Source organism: Hylobates moloch, unplaced genomic scaffold (genome assembly GCF_009828535.3).
Source record: "Hylobates moloch isolate HMO894 unplaced genomic scaffold, HMol_V3 SCAFFOLD_5, whole genome shotgun sequence".
Lineage (NCBI taxonomy): Eukaryota > Metazoa > Chordata > Mammalia > Primates > Hylobatidae > Hylobates > Hylobates moloch.
Genome location: NW_026652280.1, coordinates 141,364,355 through 141,378,837, shown reverse-complemented (window position 1 = coordinate 141,378,837; position 14,483 = coordinate 141,364,355). Strand labels below are relative to the sequence as shown.

General features: G+C 41.7%; 1 protein-coding gene across 4 annotated transcripts in view; it reads right to left on the bottom strand.

The window, feature by feature from the left end:
• Window positions 1–14,133, bottom strand: part of MCOLN2 (mucolipin TRP cation channel 2) — a 75,573-nt gene extending 61,440 nt beyond the window's left edge. The window contains exon 1 of one of the 4 annotated variants that reach the window (XM_032155479.2): window positions 14,113–14,133. Coding sequence is in view for 2 of the 4 variants with exons in the window: in XM_032155477.2 (XP_032011368.1) it covers window positions 13,158–13,252 (95 nt within the window). In the remaining 2 variants the exon portion in view is untranslated. The other 3 variants (XM_032155478.2, XM_032155480.2, XM_032155477.2) reach the window with 3 other exon arrangements.
• Window positions 14,134–14,483: the final 350 nt, after the last annotated feature.

The window sequence follows — 14,483 nt, the reverse complement described above, 5'->3', positions numbered from 1 at the left end:
TGGTTGTTCTTTGTTGTCCCAGCTGCTATTATAAACTTGTTAGCTTTAAAGAAATTTATATTTGTTCCCCTGGCCCCAACAAACAAACAGAAAATACAGAAAATGGAGTGCAGTGGTGCAATCTTGACTCACTGCAACCTCTACCTTGCAGGTTCAAGCAATTATCCTGCCTCAGCCTCCAGAGTAGCTGGGCCTACAGGCACCTGCTACCATGCCCAGCTAATGTTTTATTATTATTATTTTTTATTTTTAGTAGTGACAGGGTTTCACTACGTTGGCCAGGCTGGTCTCGAACTCCTGACTTCAGGTGATCCACCCACCCTGGCCTTCCAAAGTGTTGGGATTACAGGCGTGAGCCACTGAGCCCAGACAGAATTTTTTTTTTTTTAATTCACAAGTATATCTTACCAGTCTCAGGGGATGGGGCAGGGTAGGCAGGGCAAATCACTTCCCAAATCTATCCTTCATTTTTATCCTCATCACAGTGAGTGGTAAAACCAGCCTCCCAGGTCTCCATGCCCGCAACCCAAATCTGTGTGGCTCTGCACGATCTGGTCTCACCTAACTCCCCACCACCTTTAATTCCCCCAAATTTAATAATGTACATAAGTGTATTTTTGTTTTTCTTTTCTTTTATTTTTCTTTTTTTGAGATGAGATCTCACTCTGTCACCCAGGCGGGAGTGCAGTGATGCAATCATGGCTCACTGCAGCCTTAACATCCTGAGCTCAAGCAATCCTTCTGCCTCAGCTTCCAGAGTAGCTGGGACCATAGGTGTATGCTGCCATGCTCAGCTTATTTTTTATTTTTTTGTAGAGATAGGGTCTTGCCACGTTGCCCAGACTGGTCTCAAACTCCTGGACGCAGATGATCCTTCCCCCTGGCCTCCCAAAGTGCTGGGCTTACAGGTATGAGACACTGCGCCTGGCCTGTACATAATTTTAAATGAATTATTAATAAACCCCATTTCTGATTTCTGTTCCTTAGGTGCAACTACTTTTATTTGTCTTTTTAAAAGTCATTTACTTTAAAATTTCTTTTTTTTTTTTTTTTTGAGACAGAGTCTTGCCCTGTCACCCAGGCTGGAGTGCAATGGTGCAATCTTGGCTCACTGCAACCTCTGCCTCCCGGGTTCAAGCAATTCTCCTGCCTCAGCCTCCCGAGTAGCTGGGATTACAGGCGCACGCCTCCACGCTCAGCTAATTTTTGTATTTTTAGTAGAGACGGAGTTTCACCATGTTGGCCAAGCTGGTCTCGATCTCCTGACCTTATGTCCACCTGCCTTGGCCTCCCAAAGTGCTGGGATTACAGGCATAAGCCACTGCGCCCAGCCCTACTTTAAAATTTCTAAATAATACTTATGCCACTATTTTTTCATTTTAGATATTATCAACTTGAATCCTCCCTTGGAAAATATGGATTTAGCTCTTATATCTGCTCCCCAACATACATTTCACCTCCCTACTCATCTTCCCAACCAAGTTTTAATGCAAATTTTGGATAAATTAACATTAGATTTTATGAAGTGAATATGTAAAAACTCTTCGGAGTTGAGTTATTAACATACTGTAATGTTATATTCTTCCTCATTCGAACTATTTTCCTGGAGTTAACTGCCCTTTTCCCCATTTGTTTAGTTTTCTGCATACCAACTATAACTTTATCACCAAACTCTGGATGAATCTGACAGCACCCTTAAATACACACAAGCCAGGTACCCTGTCAATTCCTTTCTTCCACAGAGAGACATCAATGCCTATAGCCCTCATCCTTTTGCTCAAATCTACCTGGTTGCTTTCTAATCACTTTTCAAGGCCATAACTTTGGGAACTCCTTCACCGCCTTCCTCAGTTGGAATCCCCATCTCTTGGATCCCATGTCTGCTTCTTTCTTTACTCTCTCATTTTGTGGAGAATATCCTTCAATCCCTTCCTGGGAAAGGAAGCCTGAAAAGTGAATTGTTAGACTTCCTGTGACAGACAGTACTAGCTGCCTGCCCAGTATCCATTCCTCTCTTCTTCCTGTTTTGTTGAAAGCAAGCAATATACTAATACCAAAGGATAAAATAACTCAATATGGCCAAGTGTGGTGGTTCATGCCTGTAATCCCAGCACTTTGGGAGGCCAAGGCGGTGGATCACTTGAGCTCAGGAGTTTGAGAACAGCCTGGGCAACAGGGCAAAACCTGTCTGTACTAAACACACAAAAAGTTCGCTGTGCATGCTGGCTCGGGCCTGTAGTCCCAACTACTTGGGAGGCTGAGGTGGGAGGATTGCTCGAGCCCAGGGAGGTCGAGTCTGTAGTGAGCCGTGATCACACCAGTGTACTCCAGTCTGCAACAGAGCAAGACCCTGTCTCAAAAAGAAAAATTGAAATAAAATTTAAAAATGTGTGACATTTTGGCAAACAGCCATCCTAGTCCATACATTCAAGAAACTTCTACATGGTCATATTATCAAAATGAGGAAAAAAAAAAAAAGTAAAGCCATCTGATGGAATGAACCCAGCATTTACCTCCTCAAGCTGACTTTGTGGTACAGATTCTCTAGAACAAACACTGGGTTCCCATTTCTATTACTCCATTAAAATGCTCAGGGTAAACCATCTCTTGCTATAGATTCTAACAAACACTTTTCAGGCTTATTGGCTCAGCAGCATTTGATACAGCTGACCACTACCTCCTTGGGACAACCTCTTCTGTCAGTTTCCAGGACACCTCCCTCCTCTTGATGTCAGAGTGCCTTGGGGCACAGTATGGGTTCTTCTAGTCTCTATCCACTGTTCTAAAACAGCTTGTCCAATCCTACGACTTTAAATACTCTCTACATGATGTGGGTTTCCATCTGCATCTCCAGCAAATCTCTCTCTTGAGCAGACTTCCTTATCCAACCCTTTTTATGAAACTCCACCCACAGGTCTAATTGGTCTCTCAAACCTGCCCTCCACCTGCTCCTCCACCCATCTGCTCAAAGCAACTATCTGTACACACTCATTCAAATGCTTCAGCTGCTGACCAAGCTGAAAATCAAATAAAGAACTCAACCCCTTTCACAATAGCTGCAAAAAACCCCAAAATTTAAAATTAGGAATATACTTAACCAAGGAGATGACAGACCTCTACAAGGAAAACTAAAAAACACTGCTAAAAGAAATCATAGATGAGACAAACAAATGGAAACACATCCCATGCTCATGGATGGGTAGAATCAATATTGTGAAAATGACCATACTGCCAAAAGCAATCTACAAGTCCAATGCAATTCCCATCAAAATACCACCATCATTCTTCACAGAACTAGGAAAAAAAATCCTAAAATTCATATGGAACCAAAAAAGAGCCTGCATAGCCAAAGCAAGACTAAGCAAAAAGAACAAATCTGGAGGCATCACATTACCTGACTTGAAACTATACTCTAAGGCCACAGTCACCAAAACAGCATGGTACTGATATAAAAATAGGCATATAAACCAATGGAACAGAATAGAGAACCCAGAAATAAAGCCAAATACTTACAGCCAACTAATCTTCAACAAAGCAAACAAAACCATAAAGTGGGGAAAGGATACCCTATTCAACAAATGGTGCTGGAATAATTGGCAGGCCACATGTAGAAGAATAAAACTGGGCCGGGTATGGTGGTTCACGCCTATAATCCCATCACTTTGGGAGATCGAGGTGGGCAGATCACCTGAGGTTGGGAGTTCGAGTCCCGCCTGACCAACATGGATAAACCCTGTCTCTACTAAAAATACAAAATTAGCCAGGCATGGTGGTGGTGCATGTCTATAATCCCAGCTACTAGGGAGGCTGAGGCAGGAGAATCACTTGAACCCAGGAGGCGGAGGTTGCAGAGAGCCAAGATAGTGCCATTGCACTCCAGCCTGGGTAACAAGATCAAAACTCCATCTCAAAAAAAAAAAAAAAAAAAAAAAGCTTCAGCACAGCAAAAGAACAATCAGCAGAATAAATAGACAACGTGATGAGTGAGAGAAAATCTCACAATCTACACATCTGACAAAGGACTAATATCCATAATCTACAAGGAACTCAAATCAGCAAGAAAAAAAAATAATCCCATTAAAACGTGGGCTAAAGACATAAATAGACAATTCTCAAAAGAAGATATACAAATGGCCAACAGACATACGAAAAAATGCTCAACATCACTAATGATGAGGGAAATGCAAATCAAAACCACAATGTGATACCACCTCACTCCTGCAAGAATAGCCATAATCAAAAAATCAAAAAATAGACGTTGGCGGGGATAGGGTGAAAAGGCAACACTTTTAAACTGCTGATGGGAATGTAAACTCATACAACCACTGAAAACAATGTGGAGATTCCTTAATGGACTAAAAGTAGAACTACTATTTGATCCAGCAAGCCCACTACTGGGTATCTACCCAGAAGAAAAGAAGTCGTTATATGAAAAAGATACTTGTACACGCATGTTTATAGCAGCACAATTTGTAACTGCAAAAATATAAAACCAGCCCAGATGCCCATCAATCAATGAGTGGATAAAGAAAAGGTGATATATATAGGTATATTTATCTATCTATATATATATGGCATATATATGTATCTATATAGATACATATCTAGATGTTATATATGTATCTATATAGATACATATCTAGATGTTATCTATATATCTATATACATACAGATACAGATATATCTATATACATACAGATACAGATATATCTATATACATACGGATATAGATATAGATACATATATATGCCATATATAGATATATCTATATACATATAGATATAGATACATATATATGCCATAGATATAGATACATATATATGCCATAGATATAGATACATATATACGCCATAGATAGAGATAGATGTATATATATACCATTGAATGCTACTCAGCTATAAAAAGGAACAAAATAATGGCATTCGCAGCAACCTGGATGGATCTGGAGACCATTATTCTAAGTGAAGTAACTCAGGAATGGAAAACCAAACATCATATATTCTCACTTATAGGTGTGAGCTAAGCTGTGAGGATGCAAAGGCATAAGAATGATACAATGGACTTTGGCGACTCAGGGGAAAGGGTTGGAATGGGGTAAAAGATAAAAGAATACAGATTGGGTACAGTATACACTGCTTGGGTGATGGGTGCACAAAAATCTCAGAAATCACCACTAAAGAACTTATTCAGGTAACCAAATGCCACCTGTTCCCTAAAAACTACTGAAATAATTTTTTTTAAAGAAATGCATTGCTATTAGTATTTTAAAAAAAAATGCTTCAGTTGGAATCCTTATTGCATTCAGTGGCCCAGCTGCAATCCTTAGTCCATTCTCCATCTTGGTTGCAGAGCAGAATCATCTGAGGATTTTTTTTTATTTTAATTTTTGCTTTTTTAAATGGAGACAGGTTTTGCTATGTTGCCCAGGCTGGTCTTGAACTCTTGGACTCAAGTGATCCTACCACCTCAGCCTCCCAAAGTGCTGGGATTACAGGTGTGAGCCACTGTGTCCAGCCCACCTGAGGATTTTTAAAATATTTCAGCGCTTGCCTCTCAGCCCCAAGACATTCTGATTTAATTAGTAGGATGAGTGAACTGGGCATCAGGATTTTTATAAGTTACTCAGGTGATTCTAATGTGTAGCAAAGAATGGGAACCACTGCTCTAAAGTATACTTTGAGTTCCCTTTGTATTCAATTCTCGCATTCAATTTATCATGTTTTCCTTCAAAACCACAAGGAGTGGTCCCCATCTCTATGCACTGCAGCCTCCCTGGTCCAAGCACTGTCATCTCTTACCCCACTGCAATGGCCTCCCAATTCTTCACATAGTAGCCAGAGGGCTAATTTTAAAAGCGTAAGTCAGACATCACTTCTTCGTTTAAAACCCTTTAGGGGCTTTCCCCTTCTCTCAGAGTAAAATCCAAACCTCCTACCACTGCTAAAAGACTCCTGCCCACTCCTCCCATACCCTCTTCCCCTTCCTCACTACACAATGGCTTCCTTCCTGGGTGTGGACAGTCCCCGCTCTGCACATTTCACTCACCATTTCATCCGCCCTACTGCTGTTCCCCCAGCTCTTTGTGTGTCTGGTTTCTTCCTGTCACCCTTCATCTCTCAGCACAAATGACACCTCAGTAGAGAAGGCTCTCTGGCCACTCTGTTAATGTGGCCTTCCCCACTGCCTCTATCATCACTTTATTTCCTTCATAATTGCAATCACAATCTTTATTGGTCTTCCCTACAACGGACTATAAACAAGGGTGGGTCTTATTTATAACCATATAGCCCAGCATACAACATAGTATCTAACACATAATAGGTGTTCAATGAAAATCTGTTAGAAAAAAGAAATGAATCAATAATGAGACATCAACCTTGACTACACGAACTTTTCCTTGGTTAATATCTTTTGTGATCAAATAATAATAACAACAATATTAATAACATGATAAAAATAATAAAGTCTAAAATATTAGTATTAAAAAGTGAATTAAAAATATATTTAAAAGTAAGTCTTACTTAGTCAAGATACATTAGCAAGTTGTAGGTAATTTAGTTGCCTGGTTTGCTGATGATAGAAACCCTACTTTGTTTTACTCATTATTCCTAGTCTTTCCAAAGAATAAATTATTCAATGAGTTGTTATTATAATAATTTGCTATCCATTTGGGAAAGAGAAAGAGTATTCTCTCAAACTGAATGCAAAAATAAAATTTAGACATATTTTTAAAACAAAATTGATAGTAGTATAAGATATAGGATTTTTAAAATAATTTAACATGCCCTTTTAAGCACAAAAAAATTTAGAAGAAGTAAAAATGACTGACAGATCTTAACATAAAAATTTAAGACTTCAAAAAGTTAAAAGACAGAGATTTGGAGAAAAATGTGCAATATATTTACACAGGCAAAAGTTATTTATCTATTATGATCTGTAAAGAGCTCTAGACTATTAAGAAAAAGACAATCCAATATAATAGGCAATGAATCTGAACAAGCCAGTGAACATTGAACAATAAAACTTTACTAACAATCAGGTTGGTAAAAACCTATCTTAATTTTTATTTATGAGGAATGATTTTAAAACTATTAAAAGAAATGTAAATTTGGATTGGCACTTGGGCAGTATCTATAAAAGTGACTTAAGAATCAAACTTCTGGGCTGGGCGCGGTGGCTCACACCTGTAATCCCAGCACTTTGGGAGGCCGAGGCAGGCGGATCATGACGTCAGAAGTTTGAGTCAAGTCTGGCCAACATAGTGAAACCCCATCCCTACTAAAAATACAAAAAAAATTAGCCGGGCATGGCAGTGTGTGCCTGTAATCCCAGCTACTTGGGAGGCTGAGGCAGGAGAATCGCATGAACCTGGGAGGCGGAGGTTGCAGTGAGCTGAGATCACACCACTGCACTCCAGCCTGGGCAAGAGAACGAGACTCCATCTCAAAAAAAAAAAAAAAAAAAAAAGAATCAAACTTCTATGGCTTCTATGGATTTATAATACAAATTTTAAAATAATTAGTTACAGAAATGTTAATTACAGCCCTATTTGTACCTTTGCACTGACTTGAAGATGTCTATAATATATTGTAATTTTTTTAAAGTTACAGAATAGATATAGTGAGATCTCATTTTTCAAAAAATGTCAGCATAAGCTGGGCATGGTGGCTTAGGCCTGTAATCCCAGAGCTTTGGGAAGCCGAGGCAGGAGGATCCCTTGGGCCCAGGAGTTTGAGACCAGTCTGGGCAACATAGGGAGACCCCCGTCTCTAGAAATAATAATAATAATTAACAATAATAAGCTAGCTAGGAGTGGTGGCAGGCACCTGTAGTCCCAGCTACTTGGGGGGCTGAGGCAGGAGGATCGCTTGAGCCCTGAAGTTTGAGGCCGCAGTAAGCTGTCATTGTGCCACTGCACTCCAGCCTGGGTGACAGAACACGACCCAGGCTGGAAAAAAAAAAGCTAGCGTTTATATGTGTATATAGACATTTTAAAGTCTAGAAGCATGTGAACCAGCCAAAAAAGCCTCCATATATTTATAATCTCTGTGAAGTAGTATTATAGGTAATCTTAATTTTCTTCATTAAGTTTTCCATATTTTTTTCATTTTTGGTGGTTAACATGTGAATTCTTGAGTTATTATTATGAGTTAAAATGGGCTATTTCAAAAAGAAAGAGTCTGATACATATCAGGTAGTCAGGTATTTCCCTGCCTTGGTTTGTGCGTGATTGGTTTGGGGTAGAGGGTGGAAGGAGTGATAGATACGGAGACTAAAATTCAATGTTTCTACAGTAATGACTGTGTTGGCCCCAGAATGATATCAGGGGCAGTCCAACAGATGAAATACTTTAGACCATTCCTAACAACTCGCACGTCATTTTTTCACTCCAATTCCTATGATGAACAAATTTTCTTGTGATCTGCTAGTCTCACAAGAGAGGAAGAAAGAAAAATATCTAGCCAACTGAGGTTTTGAGGTAGCTGAGTAGGGCAGGCAGATGTCAATTAAGTAAAGTTGAGGGGAAAAAAGGCAAAGAAGAAAACTTTGGTTCCCTTCTCAGCACAGCTCTCGGAACATAAATGACATGATGATTCTAACCCTAAGAAGCCCCCTGAAGAAAGGCCATAGGGGCTTTTCATTTTCCATTAGAGCCACTCGTGAAAGATGAACATGCTAACCTTTCAGGAGTTTCCCTACAGACAACCGTGCCACCAAGTTCCTAAAAATCACCTCTGATCACCACTTTGCTGCCTCTGAACACCACGAAAGCAGAACTAGGGCTGCATATTTTTAAAGTGCTTCTTCTAAACAAGCCACACTCCTTTGGAAACTAGAAGAAACAGTTCTCTGAGGAAGAGATAAAGAAAGGGAAACTCCATTTCTCAGCAATAAAGGATTCCACACGCAGTTAAAACTGAGGAAGATGACTGGAATTATGACATTTCCTAACATTTTTCTTTCTCCAGTATTTTCAGCAAGAGCCCAACTTAATAGAGTCATGCTGATGACGCTCCCTAAGGAAAAGAAGTAATAAAGAAATAATCATTTTTTCCTCAAAGCATTGAGGTTACCTTAATTTTGGACAAGCCCAACTCAGTGTCATGTTGGTGAATCCCTACATTCTATCTCTAGCAAATCCCTGTAGTTGGCATAAGTAGTATGATTTTTTAAGGCCACCATTTAAATTGTGGGTCCTCTAGAATTACACCAAAGACTATTTTCAAGCATCTTCTGCCTCATGAGTTATCAATGATTGCCTGGCAGATGTTTTAGGCTGAAATTACAGAGATGTATTCAAGGGGAGAAAACAAAACACAACCTTCAAAAGAGAAGAAAGGAAACAGCCCACCCAGCTGAGGGAAAAGGAATATGGACAACATTCGCTGGACACAGTCTCTCATACCAGGAATAAAGGGGCTGAGGCCCAAGCTCAAAACAGAGTAGAAAGCTCAGCTATAGGCAGACTGAGAAGAGTGGGAAGAAAACAAAATTCAGATGATTGACAGAGCGAACAAATAAACAAACCAAAAACATGGCTTTAAACATTTAATACTGAACAGAACATTGCAGTTTGATAAAATGAAGTCTGGAAATAAAATTACAGGCATACCTCAGAGATACTGCAAGTTTGGTTCCAGATCACCACAATAAAGCAAATACTGCAGTAAAGAAAGTCACATAAATTTTTTTGGTTTTCCAGTGCATATAAAAGTTATGTTTACACTATACCATAGTCTATTAAGTCTGCAATAGCATTATGCCTAAAAAAAACCACCTTAATTTAAAAGTACTTCATTACTAAAAAATGCTAACAATCATCTGAACCTTCAGCAAGCTGTAATCTTTTTGCCGGTGGAGGGTCCTGCCTCCTTGTTGACGGCTGCTGACTGATCAGGGTGGTGGTTGCTGAAGGCTGGGGTGGTTAGGGCAATTTCTTAAAAGAAGACAACAATGAAGTCTGATATATCAATTAACGCTTCCTGTCACACACTATTTCTCTGTTGCACACAATGCTGTTTGATTGCATTTTACCCACAGTAGAACTTCTTTCAAAATTGGAGTTAGTCCTCTCAAACCTTGCTGCTGTTTTATCAACTATGTTTATGGAATATGCTAAATTATGTGTTGTCATTTGAACAATGTTCATAGCATCTTCACTAAGAGTAGATTCCATCTCAACAAACCACTTTCTTTGCTCATCCATAACAAACAACTCCTCATCCATTCTAGTTTGATCATGAGATCGCAGCAATTCGGTCACATCTTCAGGCTTCTCTTCTAGTTCTCTGGGTATTTCCACCACATCTGTGGTTAGCAGATCGGTGAAAAAGTAATTGTGTTTTTTTTTTTGCCATTAAAAGTAAGGGCAAAACCCACAATTACTTTTTCACTGACCTAATACTTCCTCTACTGAAATCTGGACCCCTTCAAAGTCATCCATGAGGGATAAAATCAACTTCTTCCAAACTCCTGTTAATGTTAATATTTTGACCTCTTCCCATGAATCATGAATGTTCTTAATGGCATCCAGAATGATGAATCCTTTCCAGAAGGGTTTACTTTGTCCAGATTCATCAGAGGAATAATTTTCTGTGGCAACCTATAACCTTACAAAATGCAGTTCTTAAATAATAAGTCTTGAAAGTTGAAATTACTCCTTGATCCATGGGCTGCAGAATGGATGTTGTGTTAACATATATGAAAACAACATTCATCTCCTTGTACATCTCCATCAGAACTTTTCGATGATCAGAGGTATTATCAATGAGCAGTAATATTTTGAAAGAAATCTTTTTTTCTGAGCAGTAGGTCTCAACCATGAGCTTAAAATATTCAGTAAATCATGCTGTAAACAAATGTACTGTCATCTAGGCTTTGTTGTTCCATTTACAAAGCAGAGGCAGAGTAAATTAACATAATTCTTAAGTGCCCTAGGATTTTTGGAACAGTAAATGAGCACTGGCTTCAACTTAAAAGTCACCAGCCGTACTAGTTCCTAACTAGAGAGTCATCCTGGCCTTTGCACCTTTGAAATCAGATGCTGGCTTGTCTACCTAGGAAAGTCCTAGATGGCATCTCCTGCCAAGAGAAGGCTGTTTTGTCTCCACTGAAAATCTGTTGTTTAGAGTAGCCTCCTTCATCAATGATCTTAGCTAGATCTTCCAACTAACTTGCTGCAGCTTCTATATCAGCACTTTCTGCTTCACCTTGCACTTATATGTTACAGAGATTGCTTCCTTCCTTAAAGCTCATGAACCAACCTCTGCTAGCTTGAAACTTTTCTTCTGCAGCTTCATCACCTCTCCCAGCCTTCACAGAATTGAAGAGAGTTTGGGCCTTGCTCTAGATTATGCTTTAGCTTTAGCGAATCTTGGCGCTGGTTTGATCTTCTATCCAGACCACAAAAACTTTCTCCATAACAGCAATAAGGCTGTTTTGCTTCCTTATCATTTGTATTTTCACTAGAGTAGCACTTATAATTTCCTTCAAGAACATCTCATATGCATTCAAAACTTGGCTAAATGGCACAAAATGCCAAGCTTTTGGTCTGTCTCAGCTTTCAACATACCTTCCTCACTAAGCTTAATCATTCCTACCTTTAAAGTCAGAGACCTGTGATTGCCCCTTGCAAACACTTAGAGACCACTGTAGGGTTATTAATTGGGCTAATTTCAACATCGTGGTGTCTCAGGGAATAGAGAGGGTTGGGGAGAGGAAAAGAGATAGAAGAATGGCTGGTCGGTGGAGTAGTCAGAACACATACAACATTTATTAATTGAGTTCCCTGTCTTATATGGGCACAATTCATGGCACCCCAAAACAATTACAGTAGTAACATCAAAGATCAGTGGTCACAGATCACCATAACAGATATAATAATAATGATGAAAAAGTCTGACATGTTGACAGAATTGCCAAAATGTGACACAGAGACACAAAGTGAGCACATGCTGTTGGAAAAATGGCACCAATAGACTTGCTGGACACAGGGTTGCCACAAACCTCCAATTTGTAAAAAATAAATAAAATACAGTATCTGCAAAGTGCAATAAAGCAAAGAACAATAAAACAAGGTATGCCTGCACTTTTTTCTATGAACTCCTTAACGTGTGACACAAAAGCTCACTAAAGAGTGACTTAATTCTTCAGAACTGAAAACATGGAACTTAGACTCTAGGCCTTAAAGAAAACAGCCCAGCTTCAGGAAAGTCCACTTTTAATTTTACGGTCAGAAGAGTTTTCTTTGGCCACTATTTTTACTTTGAAAGCTATAGTCACAAGAAGCCATCTCTTTTTCCGCCGGTTTTAAAATTGTCTTGTTCTAGGTTTCACTTCACTGACAGAGATCTAGCCAAAGAGATCAGCTTGTGAATATGATCATTCTTGACTTTCAGTTCTGTATTTTGTGCCCCTCTGCTCAAACTATGTCTCTCAGTTCTTCTCACTTGCTTCATTAAAATATTCTATATCTATTACTCTGTTTAAAAAAAAACACTTTTGATATGTTCCTCCTTCACAGAAAAGAATGTGCCTACCTCGAGCACTTTATTAGGGTTCACTCATTTTTTATTACAGGAAGTTAAATAAAATTGGTATTATGATGGCCTCTGTGTGGAAAATGTGTCGTTTTTAGAGTTCTGGCCACAGAAACTGACCTATGAAGGGCTTTCTAAAGGAGAAGGGTGTGCCTGTGGAAAGTTCACGGCAAAGGGAGTTTGACTCCTCTTAAGGTATGAAGAGGAAGACAGGCTAAAGTCTCAAGAAACTTCTGACTCAATAGGGGAAAGCTATCAAATTTCCCAAAACTTGTGCGATTTTGGTTAGCACATCACAAAGGTGATGAGCAGCTCCTGAGTGTGAAACCCACATCCCATTTCTGGGGAGAACTACGTAGTTGGTTCCTTCTATATAAAATATCAGAGTCCACATCCTGACACCCATAAGAAACCTCTCCCACCTCTCTCTCACTAACCTTTTTTTCCATTCTCAGTTTACAATGACACACAATTTTGTTTCCCACAAGTACCGTACAACCAGAGACACACACACTCACACATACGTATATATTTCATATACATATATATATATTTCATATACATATATATATGTTTGGAGAGCAGGAAACGGGGGAGCCAAGGCCTGTGTGTACTCACAACTTCGGCTCAACTGTGCTGGGGTGGCTGGAGCTTTGACCACGGAGGAGGGGCCCGCTGGCAGTGCCAACCGGCTGAACTGTGCGCCTTTTCATAAAGGCCGAGGAACTGGGGTTAGCCACACTACAACCCTCCCACCTGAGGGAAAGTCCTGTTTGTTCTGGAAGGCACAGCCTAGCCTTATTTAACTAACTGCAAGCAGTTAATATAAGCATTCCCAAGGCAGCAAGCAAGCTCTAGTCTACGAAAGTAAAGCCATCGACTTTAGGAAGATTTCTCCAGTCCAGCATCCTGAGAGATGAAGCCCAGACTCCTCACCTGACGGTTAACCTGAAAACACCTGATCCTCTCTCCGGAATCCTTGCCTGGGGAAAACGATAAGGCTGCCCGGCCATGCCTCCTCCTTCAAAACTTTCCAGGGCTCTCGGGATTCGGAACAGGAAAAACCTTCACGGCCAACTCATTTTGCCCTCGCCGGAACGCGTCCGCTGAAGTTGGAGCCCTGCTAAGCGGGGTTCCCTTCTCTTATCCTTCCCGCCGGCCGCGTGGTGCGCGCAGACCCCGGCCCCAGGGCAGGCGCGGCAGCCGCGGAGTGAGGCGGGCCCTACTCTGGCGGCTGAAAGGCGGCTCTGTGTGCTCCCTGCAGGATGCGGCGCGTGGCCAGGCGCTCCCGCCCCGCCCCCAAGAAGCTGCCCCGCCCCGCCCCGCCACCTCCCACCCGGGACCGGAGCTTCCCAACTTGGGGTCCTAGGGGACTTATTCCATGCTTCAGCGGACCAGCCTCCCCGCGCTCCCGGAGAAGGGGGTCGGCGACGCGGAGGCGGGGTAGGGGCCGTAGGGGATGGAACCGAGGCGCGCGCGAGAAGAGCCGAGGAAGTAAGCAGTCCCAAAAGGGGGCGGCGGTGGGGCCCCCAGGGAGGCGTGGGGCCCGCCAAGGGCGCCCTGGGGCACTGACCTGTGGTGCGGCCCCCAGGACAGGCCCGAGGCGCGGTTCCACACCGGCAGGTCCAGCACCTCCATGCCTCGAGGCATGGCGCGGCCCGGGAGCGGCAGGAGGACACCTAGGGTGGGACGGCTACACCTGTCTGGGCGCAGGCCCACGGCCCTCGCGCTCTCCACCCAAGTGCCCAGCGCTGCGGTGCGGCCCGCTTCGGCTCGGGGTGTCTGCCGGGGAAGCGCCTTACAGAGGGACCCGGGCGGTGGGCCCTGCGGCAAAGTGGCCCACGCACCCTCCACACCGCCCCCGGGCGGCCGCACCTGGCACTCCTGGCCCTCTGGGGTTCCTGCCTTTTTTGGGGGAGGGGGGGTGAGACCTGGTCTCACTCT